The sequence below is a fragment of the Rhinatrema bivittatum genome, chromosome 14 (assembly GCF_901001135.1).
Source record: "Rhinatrema bivittatum chromosome 14, aRhiBiv1.1, whole genome shotgun sequence".
NCBI lineage: Eukaryota > Metazoa > Chordata > Amphibia > Gymnophiona > Rhinatrematidae > Rhinatrema > Rhinatrema bivittatum.
This window is the reverse complement of record NC_042628.1, coordinates 44,305,165-44,318,560: the sequence shown is the minus strand read 5'-3', so window position 1 is coordinate 44,318,560 and position 13,396 is coordinate 44,305,165. Positions and strand designations below refer to the sequence as shown.

Genomic DNA, 13,396 nt, shown 5'->3' with positions numbered 1-13,396 from the left:
TGCAGTGAAAGAAAAGTTGAAAAAAATGAAATAAAAAACTTTTCCACCCCAAAAGAAAAGTCCTTAATAGACAAAGCAAGTAGATATGAACAAAGTGGCATAAATGAAGGGTTCCTTTTCTCTTAATCTGTCGTTTAGAATTCTATATATTATCTGGTACAGCTGTAATTAAGAGGTGATAAGTACAGTTTAATATCACATAATTTCATCTTTTAGCAATTGGAAGCAAAAAAGGTGAATAAAGAATGAATTGTTATGGTTATGAACAGTGAAAGACCAGTTTTCAAGAAATCTGAATTGCAGAAACATTAAAAAATATATATTTTTTTTTGTTGTGTTTTAGCAGGGTCAGGTTCCAAGTGCCTCTCTTCCTATCAGTAACTCCATGAATATGCTTGGGCCACAGAGCGGACAGTTGCCACATCCACCAGTGTCCCAGTCGCCTCTCCATCAGACTCCAACTTCTGTTTCTAATGCAGCTGTAATGCCGCAAATCCAGCTCCCAATTCCACCAGGAAAGACGCCACCACAGCCTGCAGCTCCCACGCAACCATCCGCTCCAGTGTCCTCTTCAGGACAGACTCCAACACCAACCCCTGGCTCTGTACCAAATGGGGCACAGACACAAAGCACGCCTACTGTCCAAGCAGCAGTACAGGCTCAAGTTACACCCCAGCCACAGACCCCAGTTCAGACTCAATCTGTGCCAACTCCTCAATCAAGTCAACAGCAACCAACATCTGTGCAGACGCTACCTCCTAGCACTCCAGTGAGTAACATTCAGAAAATTCAAATTCCATTTATTAAGATAACCCTAATTATAGTTCTAATGGCATATCTGTGTGTTAAATGTTTTTCCAAAATGTTTCAATCTTTGCTGAAATTTCAAAGCCATGGCCAGAATCTTATTGCCCATCAGTCTGCTCAGCTCTATAAAGAAATGTGTTCAATTGTTTGAGCTAGAGGGCAACAATAACCTTGATTTATGCAATTATGTAATAATAATTTTAAGACATCTTTCATACTGAGTAGCTCTGTGCTAAGCAGAAAATCACATCCTTTTGGAGATAAATGAAAAGCATGCACTATCCCATTAAATATTTTACAATGTTAAGGTATGTTTAAGTTTGGTTTAACTTTTTTCTTCAGTTTATGCAACTTAAAAAAAAAAAATCAGGTTAAACATTTTTGTTTTTGAATTTGTGTATCACCAAATTACCAAGCAGCATATTGTCACAAGTGTGTGTGTGCGTGATGGCCATGGATACATTTCTATAGCACAACATCTGCTTTAAATTAGATGGATGGATGGAAGTTTACTTATTAATATTCTTGGTATAAATATCCCACTATGCCATTTGTTGAAGTCCATTTCTGGAATTGTTTCTACAAGTAGATATGTCAGTGCATTGTTTTTTTTCCCCATATGTATTAAGATCTATCTATCTATATATCTCTCTCTATCTCTCTGTCTCCAAGAGAGCACAGTCTTGTATATTTATTTATTTATTTATTTATTTATTTATTTAGCATTTTTCTATACCGACTTTCCAATAACAGAATTATTGATCAATTCGGTTTACATTCTAAACAATAACAGTGACAAGTAAATGTCTTACAATGAACAGGTCGAATTAACTTGGATTAAGATATATGGGGTTAATGTGATATGCGATATGTATATGTGATATGGTATAGGTATTAGTAAAGGAAAATGCCCGAAAACTTAGTTGGTTGTTGTTACTAGCTAGAAATTGAAAAACAAAATGCAGTGTAAAAATTGCAAGGCTAACATTTTATATAGTATTGAAAGTACTATATAGTTGTGAGATATTTTCACTATATACATTAGTCATTGATAAAAAAGAATAGGTTAAAAAAATGTAACTAGATGTATGGAAATTGCATGATGGCTCAGCTGCAGAACTATATCCAGCCACGAGAGAAGCCTGAGTTTTTGACACTTTGTCTGGCTTCTGCTGTTTGGGCTGGCTGGGATTGTGATGCTGGATGGTAATGTTTATAGTTCTTCAGGGGAGGGAATCCCAGCTATCATTTAATTCATCTGGCTGGCTAACTATGTACTTGTATGGAAATGTAGAACAATAGTTTGTGCCTCTCAGCCACTAGGACAGAGCTTTCCAAACTTTTCATGTTGGTGACACATTTTTTAGACAAACATAATTTCGTAACACAGTAATTCAGTCTACTAGCAAACCAGAGGTTAAAGGTTAAACGAATGAAATGTATTTTGACAATTTATGTATGTTTCCTTAAATATATACATAATAAAATGTTTCACAACACAACCTATCTTGTGAAAACCTTTCATTTATATTAAAAATATATAATATTCCAAGATTAATGTTATAATTTATGAGTAACAGTAATAAAACAAAGTTATTGTATTATTCAATTTACCTCTTTAATGAGATATATGAGCTTGATGGGATGAACACAGCTTTTGAATATTTGGTGTTAATAAAAAAAAAGTCCAAAGGGTATTCTGTGTAATTTTAAAAAGCTGGCCGGTTTCACGCTATAAAATTATTTGATAGCCTCATTCAACTAATTCTATATGGCTATGAGCGAAGTCTGTAATTTATAGGAAGGGATAGAATGTCAATATAAATCCTGCACCTCCGGTTCTATAATTCTGTGCATCCACTGAAATTCCCCCAAACAATAGAGCTTGGATGTTTCCCTTGCAGCTCATCATACTAAAAGATATTTTCAAATTCTGGTGTCACCTCACAGTAACAGCAGCACAAACACCTTCCACTGCCAGGCACATTGTGAACTAACACAAAACCCTGCAAAAAAGACACTCAAAAAATCTATACTGCAATCCCATTGTAACATAACAGTAATAACACTAAGGACTCAAATAACAATAACCCTATCTGTGAAAAAGTAAAGGTAAATACTACACTGGGTCCTAGAATACCAATACACCACCTACTGAGGAAACAAAACAAACCAGATTGCTATAGATCCCTATGCTAGCAGAATCTCTCATCATGGTCACACACACACAGCAGAGACAGATCCTCACCAAATACAGAATACAAAATAAAGGAGCACAAATTAGACAAAAACTGAAATGGAAACCCCAAGAAGCCAGACTCTGTGTATTAACAATGGAAAAACAGAACCACCATTCCTCATAAAACAAATAAAATCAAGAAACATAAAGCATCAGTTATAATAGTAAAACCATACTAATAAAAGAATATTTTAAAACTACTGATAAATAGATTTTCTATTAATTAAAATCATATACATTTTTTACAATTTCCCAAACACCAATAAAATATTTCAAAACAGCACATATATCAAATAACACCCAATAATTAAAACTAATAAGGATTTTAAAAAGCCCCTGCTGTCCATACGTGGAAATCTTGATTTCCAGTCACCCTGATATTGTCAAGGATTAAGAGGTTATCCTCTCTCTCTCTCTCACACATACTCACATGTCCATTCTCTCTCACACATACACTATCACATACATACACATTCATGCTCTTATACCCACCATAACCTCTCGCTCTCACAGACACTGACACACTCTCAAGCTCTAAGACACTTTCTCCCCCTCCACCCCCCAACCCCCACCACACACACAAACTCTTACTCCCCTGGATTTTCTCATACACACTCATGCTCTAACTCTCTCTGGCTCCCTCACATACACACAAACACACACACCCAGGCAAGCCTCCCAGTCATTCTCACACACTGAAACTGACCCCCAGGCAGGCTCCCATTCATTTTCAAACCACTCCCTCACCATCCCCCAGGCATGCACACATTCATTCTCACACACACATACACACACAGGCAGGCACCTATTTTCACACATACAAACCCCAGGAAGATACCCATTCATTCTCATACATAGACACACCCTCAGGCAGACTCCCATGCATTCACACACATATACCCCCAGGCAGACTCCCATGCATTCACACACAAACACCCCCAGGCAGACTCCCATTCATACACATGCACACACTAAAGGCAGACCCCCTCTCTTTCTTTTGCCAGCAACCTCTGAGCCTCTCATTCCTCTGCTGCCACTGTCACTGATGCCGCATGGCTATTGGGGAGGCGCTGATTGCTGCTACTGGCACTGAAGCCCATTCTGCTGCCTCCTCTGTGCAGGCCCCGTGGGTTTCCACTTCCTCCATGTTGATCTCGTACATTTTGAGATCCGCATAGAGAAAGTGCTACTCTTGTACATTACCAAAGATTACATGTGCCAATCAGTAAGAAGTAACTTTTTTTTTTTTTTTTACCTTTGCTGTCTGATCTTAGTTTTCTAATCGGTTGGTCACAGGCTTTTTTGTTCCACCTTCCCTTTCTTATTTTTTTGCCAATTCCTTTCATATTGTCTTTTTTTTTTCTATTTCTTTTCTCTCCATCTATCTTCTTCCCTCAAACACACAGTCAGGTTCTCATTCTCACATGCTTTCTCTCTCTCACACACACACACAGGCTCTCACTCTCACATGCTCTCTCTCACACAATCATTCATACACAGTCTCTCTCTTGCACATGCTGTCTGACTCTCACACACCCAGGCTCTCTCTCACTCCCATATGCTGTCTTGCTCAAACACAGGCTCTCACTGTCACATGCTCTGTCTCTCACACACACATAGGCTCTCACATGCTGTCTCTGCAAACATTCAGGTCCTCACTCCCACACACAGTCTCTCAACTCATCTCATACACGCACACAGTCTCTCAACTCATCTCATACAGACACTCTACGGGCCCTCAGCCTCTCTCTTACCTCTGGGCCTCCTCTTCACGGGTCATTGCAAGATAGGCTCTGCAGCAGCCCTGATCTTCTCGGGCTAATCCACGGCGGCCCTGATCTTTTCGGGCCGATCCGAAGTGGTGGCCCTGCTACCGGGCCGCCGCCTCCTCCTTTTCAGCCCGCTGCAACAAAGCTGCTCCTCTTCTGCACATGGCTGATGCTCCTCCTCCTTCCTGCCCACGCGGCTCCGGCAACATTTTTCTTCCGGGGCCGTGCGGGCAGGAAGGAGGAGGAGCACCTGCACGTTTAGACGTGACCTTGTTCTTCGGGCCGTGGTGACGTGAGCTCCACCACGGCCCTGCCGATCTTCCTGCTGTGTGTCTCCATCACAGCACAGCGATACTTCACTACTCAGCCGCCAGTGGGATGAGGTCCACCAGCGGCCGCATTGGCTCCCCCTGACCTCTCCTCGGTATACCACTTGCTCCGCCCCTTCACGTGCACCAGGCTTGCGTGACCCACCAGCACACTGCAGGCGACACACTAAAGTGTCGCGACACACACTTTGGAAAGCTCTGCACTAGGACTATTGATAATACTAAAAGGATAAAGTGAGGTGACAGGAATTTAGGTATGTCAGTGAAAAGAGAGAGAGTGAGGTGGGCTTGCAAGATTAAGAGGAGACTAGAAGAAATATATGAAATAAGCAGAAATGTTAAATACTTCACTATTTACTGAAGGAAGGGATTGGAGGAGGACTACTGATTATTGGAAATTGGTGTGAATGATGGGGTAGAGGCCATACCATTTACAGAGGAGAGTATTTGTATGGAACTAGGAAAACTGAAAGTGGACTAAGCCATGTGGCTGGACAGGATTCATTCTGGAATATTAAGATAAATCCATGTGCTGGTCCAATAGATCTTTAGAGATGGGGAGTGATCTGACTTTGGTGGGAAAATTAACATAGACACCGATGAAGGCATTGTCTTCCAGTTGAAATGATTTAAGTGGGTTGTGGGATCGAAAACAGCCTGAATTTACTAGGGGAAGGTAATGTCAGATGAATCTGATAAACGTCTTCAATTGAGTGACAATAGAAATAGATTTGGGACAAGTACTAGATGTGCTGCTATACATGGATTTCAGCAAAGCTTTTAATAATGTCCTACATAGCCTCATAAATAAACTGAGCAGTCTATGTGTGAGACATAAAGTGATAGACTGAATTAGAAACTGGTTGATTAATAGATGAAAGAGCAAAGGGTAAATGGAGTTCAGTCGGAAGAAACAAAGGTAATGAGTGGAATGCCTCAGGAATCAGTCTTAGGGTCAGTTCTGTTCATTAACTTTGTGAGTGGTATTGCAGAGGGATTGAGAGAAAATGTCTTTTTGCTCTAAAATCTGCAACAGAGTGGACATACTTAAGGGAGTAGATGGTATGATAAGCAGTTTTCGCAATGTAAGGAGTGGGCGACTATTTGACAGCTGAGTTTTAATACAAAAAAATGTATTTTCAGTACAGAAGTCCAAGGAAGCGTTACGCGATTTGGGGGGCATATGTGTTTTTGTGTTGGGGGAGTTTGAGTCACAGAAAAGGAAAGAGACCTCGGGGTGATTACATCTTATGATTCCAATATAACTAAAAAATGCAACAAGATGTGGCAAGAAGACAGATGCATGATGAAGTGCATAGGGAGAGGCTTGACAAGCAGAAAAAAAGAAGTTGCACAGGTCATTGATGGAGTTTGTACCTTTGGAAATATTTCAGCTGAATGGAAGTGGCCCAATGAAGGGCTACTGAAATGGTGTGGGGTTTGTACCAGTAGCCCTATGAGATGACTCAGAGATCTAAATATATCCTAGAAGAGAGGTAAGACAGGGAGATATGATAAACATTCAAATACCTGAATGGTATTAATAGCGCGCAAGAAGCAAACTTTTTTCCAATGGAAAGGAAGTTCTAGTACAAGACATCTTGATATGAAACTCTGAGAGGGGGGACTTAAGAGCAACAGCAGGAAATATTTGTTCACGGATGCATGGAATGCTCTCTTGGAGCAGATGGTGGAGGCTAATACAGCCAATGGACTTCAAGAAGGCCTGGAATAATCGTAGAAAATCCTGAGTTGAAGTGGAGAAAGATTTATTTATTTAAAAATGATTTATACCTACTCTATACAACGATCAGAGTGGATTACATAAAATGCATTATCGTTGTATACATAACAATAAATAAGACACATCCTGGACAAAAACTGTATCTGTCTGAGACAGCATAGATTGAAAAATAACTTGACTGTCTACAGTTCAAAAGCCTGCCTAAATAGATGCACCTTCAACTGGCAGCTAATCGACTGCATGCATGTGATTAACCAGAGAAATGCAGGTACAGTATTCCAAACAGCTGGACACACCACTGCGAATGCATTCTCATGTATTTCAAATAAATGAGCTGAGTAGATGATAGAACTTTGAGGAATCCACAGAACTTAAAGCTAGCATAGGATTATACATCCATTGCTAAGTCCAAGGAGAAGTATTATTCAAAAGCTTATGAATCAAAGAAAAGTTTATATTGCACTAATCACTGCACTGGTAACCAGTGTAGCTAGTGCAATGCTGGAGTAATATGTTCTCTCAAGCCAATATTCGGTAACATTCATGCTGCTGAATTCTGCATCACCTGTAAAGGGTCTAATATGAGAGATGAGGGCACCAATATAGAGAAAATTCCAATAATCTAATGGTACAGGTACCAAACCCTGGAGCACAGATCAAAAATCAAACAATGGCAACAATGGCTTGTCGACATAACTTTAAAAAGGCACTATTTGCTATATACATAGGACATTTTCAAAGGAAAATGTAAATGTAACATACTGTTGAAACAGTTTTGAAAAGCACATACAAAACAAGCCCCAATACCTCAGTAATCTGGGGAAAATAGCAAATATCCAAAATACACCACTGTATTCCCCAGTACAGATTTTTTTTAGTACTTGCAATCAAGACCACTGTTACATTTGTTGAACCTTCATGGATACAACTTGATAAAATGAACAAGCTGTGTTTGTCCCTTTTGGTCCACTTTTAATTTTTTATTTATATATATATTAGTATGCTCAAATCTTAATTTTTTTGATTTTTATAATTTCTTTAAAAATTAAGTCCCATCACCATGAAGGTCCCATATCGGGCTGTTACCACAAAACCTTGATTTCAAACAACATCAAGAGAGCAAGAAAACTTCTATAACTTATCTCAAGTGTCCATGTTGATCAAGACCCCGACATGGCCATGTTTCGATCACCACTCTGCTTCAGGGGGTTCTCCATACACTTTCAACACGCTCTCAAACCCAGATAACGTTAGCTTCCCGAACACGTCCTTTTGCTAATATCTCTTTGATAGACCTGGGGAATACCTCTTTGATAGACCTGGGGAATACTGTGGTGTGTTTTGGACAGTTTTGAAAAGCCCATTTCTCACAGGACAAGCAGGATGGTAGTCCTCACATATGGGTGACATCACAGGATGGAGACCAATCATGGAACACTTTTGCCAGTTTCTAGAACTTTGACTTGCACCTACTGGGCATGCCCAGCATGGATGGCACTAAACCTGCAGCCAGCAGGGGTCCCCCTTCAGTCTTCTTTTTTCCACGCAGCAGTAGCCACGCGGGTTAAGGAGCTCCACAGAGATTCCTGACAGGAATTATCCTCACGGAATTACTAAAAATGTTCATACCCCACAGGGGTCCCTCCTTCAAATTTTTGATTCTGCGGTACTCCAGTAAGTTTTTACCTGGTTTCGATCGATTCCCGTCGAGTTTGGCCCTCGCAGCCTATTGGCCGTCAACCGTACCGCGGCTAAACTTTTCAAAGGCCATGGCGTCGGGGTTCCGTCGGAGCCCGGACTGTACTCACACCATGTCCATTACAGACCCGCATAAAGTCTGTGTAATGTGTCTCGGGTGCGAGCATGATGTCCTGACTTGCACCAAATGTGCCTTAATGATACCAAAAGGTTGCAAGGCCAGAATGGAGAAAATGGAACTTCTCTTCCGTTCTCAAACTCCGACACCGTCGATTGCATCGACGTCGTCTGAACCGGCACAGTCCACTTCGCGCCAGTATCTGCCACCGGCCGGTGACCGTCCAGCGTTGATGACTTCTCAGCCTTCGACTACCTCTACTCCCCCTCAGGACCAAGGGGATCGTAGAGAGAAACATTGGCATCGACACCACAAGTCTCGGACCATCGAGGAAGGGAAATCTTTGACCTCGCCATCGTCCAAGCCGCCATCGAAGAAACCCCGTCCAGAAAAGGCACCGACCCTTTCTGCGACCGGGTCACCGAGGCAACCCTCACCGGACGGGTATCGGGAATTGCGACTCCGCCTTTAACAGTGGTTCCTTTGGCTATGCCTCTGCCTCCTTCTTCCCTTCTGGAGCCGGGGCTGCTTGCTCCAGGTCTCCGTGAAAAACTGGACCGCATGGTTCAGGAGGCCATCGATAAGATCATAGCCGCTTTTCCACCGATGGATCCTGGGTCACCAATGGCTCCGGTGCCCTCCCCGCTTACCCTGTCATCGGGAGGGGAAACACTGTTCCACATTCCTCCATCGGGAATTCTTCCGATGCCTCAACCATTGATGCCGATGCGCCCATCAGCGCCACCGATCCATCCCTTGATGCCTGCACCGGTGCCCTCGATGCCTTCATCGTTGCCTCCAGCACTTCCCTCAATGCCATCGGAACCTAGACCGGGACCTTCAGGAATACCATTGTCCCGTCCTTCTCAGGCTTCTAGAGGGGCAGATCCTGATCCCTATGACACCTGGACCGATGATTCTTCTCAAGACGCCGATGATTTGCCATCGCCACCTTCTCCTACTGAAAGCAGGAAGCGTTCTCCTCCAGAGGACTTATCCTTGATAAATTTTGTGAAGGAAATGTCTGAATTGGTTCCCTTCCAATTGCAGACTGAACAAGATGACAGGCATCAAATGATGGAGCTGTTACAATTCCTGGATGCTCCCAAGGAAATAACCTCCATCCCTATTCACCAGGTTCTTTTGGATCTCCTCAAAAAGAACTGGGAACACCCTGGTTCTGTTCCAGTTAACAGAAAAGCTGATACCACTTATTTGGTCCAGTCAGCCCCAGGATTCCAGAAACCTCAGCTGGATCACCAATCTGTGGATGTAGAATCTGCTCAAAAAAGGGCAAAAAGATCAAAACCCCACTCTTCCTTTCCCCCAGGTAAGGAACAGAAATTCCTGGATGCCATTGGCCCGGCGTATCTTCCAGGGATCGATGCTTATCTCTTGGATCGTCTCCTACCAGCTGTATATGACCCAGTACAACAGGGTCTTATTCAAGCAGATACAGGACTTTGCAGAGTCCCTGCCTCAGCAATTCTAGGAACAGCTTCTAACCCTAGTATTTATTTATTTAAAATCTTTTCTATACTGTCGTTAAGCTACTTCCCGTCACAACGGTTCACAATAAGGCACATAATTTCAAACTTAAATGTGTTGAATTATATTAACTAAACAGGTGCCATCAAATACTGTAACATAGTTTCATATTAAATATTACTTATTGGTTGTGATAAAGTCATGTCTACTTTAAGTATATCGGCTATAAGATAAATTAACACTTAAGTCTGGTCCTCTGTTGTTGCAATCTAATAGAGGTAAAGTAAAATAAAATATATACACACACACACACACCATTCGAGTAAGCTGATGTGTGTGTGGGAGTTCTTCGGACTGCATCATACAATTCCCTGGATTCTACTCTTCATTCCCTTTGTGGTATGCTTGCTTAAATAGCCATGTTTTTAAACTTTTTTTGAATGCTTTGATGTCTCTTTGTGTTTTGATTTCTACACAAGGGTTTTGAGGCAGGGAAGCATGAAATAAGATCATCTTATGATACCCTGGAAGCGGTGTCAAAGATATCTGCAACTGCTATTTCGGCAAGAAGATGGGCCTGGCTTAAGTCTTCGGACTTGCGCCCTGAAGTACAAGACAGATTATCTGATCTGCCCTGCATAGAAGACAATCTGTTTGGGGAACAGATTTAGTGGACGGTGGCGGAACTCAAGGACCATCATGAGACTCTTCACCAGCTCTCTCTGATGCCCTCTGAGTACTCCTCCAAACAGCCTTTCAGGAAGGATACTAAAAAGTCATTCTTCCGTCCAAAGAAGTCCTATCCACCACAGTCTAGGACTCCTTCCAAGAGACCTTTCCAAAAGGCCCAGTCTCATCAACCTCGTAAACAAAAGCCGCAAGCAGCTCCTCAGCCGGGCCCTGCTTCCGGTTTTTGACTCCTGCATAGAGAGCAGCAGCCAGTTTCCACTGCATCAGATACCAGTGGGAGGTCGATTATGCCATTTCAACAAGAGGTGGCACACAATCACCTCAGACCAGTCGGTCCTTGCCATAATTTCTCAAGGTTATCGCCCAAACTTTCTCTCCATTCCACTGGACTTTCCACCTCTACCGGTGTGGAGACCATCCGACCACGCACTACTCCTGGAGCAGGAGGTTTCCCTCCTCCTCCAGTCCAAAGCAATAGAACCAGTACCTTACTCTCAACAAGGCCTAGGATTCTATTCCCGGTACTTTCTAATCCCAAAAAAATTGGGAGGCGTTCATCCAATTTTGAACCTACTTGCCCTCAACAAGTACCTCCAACGAGAAAAGTTCAAGATGGTAACCTTGGGTTCCCTCCTTCCTCTTCTGCAAAGAGGAGACTGGCTCTGCTCTCTCGATCTCCAAGATGCATACACCACATTGCGATAAATCCATCTCATCACAGGTTCCTGAGATTTCTAGTAGGCCCTAAGCACTATCAATACAGAGTGCTACCATTCGGCCTGGCATCTGCACCATGAGTCTTCACCAAGTGCCTCGTAGTAGTAGCAGCCTTCCTCAGGACTCAAGGTGTTCACGTCTACCCCTATCTAGACGATTGGTTGATCAGGGCTCCCACTCAGCAAGCTGCTCTGTTGTTCCTACGTCTTACTTTATTCACTCTGATTTCGCTAGGATTTCCCGTCAACTATGCAAAATCCTGCTTAGTCCCATCTCAAACTTTATCATTCATAGGGGCAGACTTGGACACCTTGCAGGCAAAGGCATTTCTGCCTCCACAGCGAACTCTCACGCTCATCTCTCTCGCACACCAGCTACAGTCTCAGCGCCACACCACTGCACGCCATTTCCTCATCCTACTGGGACACATGGCGTTCTCAGTACAGGTTACCCCAATGGCCCGCTTGGCCATGAGTCATGCAGAGGACTCTAAGATCACAATGGACTCAGTCCGTCCAACCTCTATCTACCACTGTTCACATTACTGACTCACTCCGTCAGTCTCTAGCCTGGTGGAAAAATCAGATCAATCTCCTCCAAGGCCTGCCCTTCCAGGCTCCAGACCCTCAAATAATTCTCACCACCGATGCTTCCAACCTCGGCTGGGGAGCCCATGTGGCCGATTTGCAAACACAAGGAACTTGGTCTCCAGAGGAATCCAAACAACCAAATCAATTTCCTGGAGTTTCGAGCAATCAGAAATGCTCTCGGGGTATTTCAGGATCGCCTTTCCAATCAGGTCATCCTGATTCAGATGGACAACCAGGTGGCCATGTGGTACATCAACAAACAGGGAGGGACGGGCTCCTACCTACTGTGTCAGGAAGCTGAGCAGATACGAGCGGAGGCCCTCTCCCACTCGATGTACCTCAGGGCCACCTATTTGCCGGGAGTGGACAATGTGTTGGCGGACAACCTAAGTTGTCCGCCAACTTTCCATCCGCACGAGTGGTCCCTCAACCCCACAGTAGCGGACGCAATATTCCAACGTTGGGGTCATCCTCACATAGACCTCTTTGCGTCACCTCAAATCCACAAGGTAGAGAACCTTTGCTCTCTCACTCGCAGCCAACACAGCCAAGAGATGCGTTCTCCCTCTCATGGGCAACAGGTCTCCTATATGCATTCCCTCCACTTCCACTTCTCTCGAAGACTCTCGTGAAGTTATGTCAGGACAAGGGATGCATGATCCTGATAGCACCTCACTGGCCTCGCCAAGTGTGGTATCCAATACTTCAGGATCTCTCCATACGCAGGCAAATTCCCTTGGGAAAGGACCCGCTTCTGATCGCTCAGTACGGCGGGTGCCTACGCCACCCAAATCTTCAAGCTTTGTCCCTGATGGCCTGGATGTTGAAAGGTTGATTCTTCAACCACTTAACCTTTCAGAGCCAGTTTCCCGTGTCCTGATTGCTTCACGGAAGCCTTCCATGAGAAAGTCTTAACCTATACAAATGGAACAGGTTTAAGTCATGGTGTTCTTCTCAATCCCTTGATCCCTTTACCTGTTCCACCACGAAGTTTCTAGACTATCTCTGGCACTTGTCAAAATCAGGTCTAAAAACTTCCTCCATCAGAATGCATGTCAGTGCGGTGGCCGCCTTCCATAAATGTGTCGGGGATGTTCCTATTTCAGTACAACCCCTCGTGACATGTTTTCTGAAAGGCTTGCTTCACCTCAAGCCTCCACTATGCCCTCCGGCCCCTTCTTGGGACCTCAATCTGGTTTTGGGGTGG

At 43.4% G+C, this 13,396-nt stretch overlaps 1 protein-coding gene across 1 annotated transcript in view; it reads left to right on the top strand.

The window, feature by feature from the left end:
• Nucleotides 1–13,396, top strand: part of CREBBP (CREB binding protein) — a 918,877-nt gene that overhangs the window by 451,852 nt on the left and 453,629 nt on the right. The window contains exon 14 of the mRNA XM_029576620.1: nucleotides 347–769. Within this exon, the coding sequence (XP_029432480.1) occupies nucleotides 347–769 (423 nt within the window). The remainder of the gene's footprint in view (nucleotides 1–346; nucleotides 770–13,396) is intronic.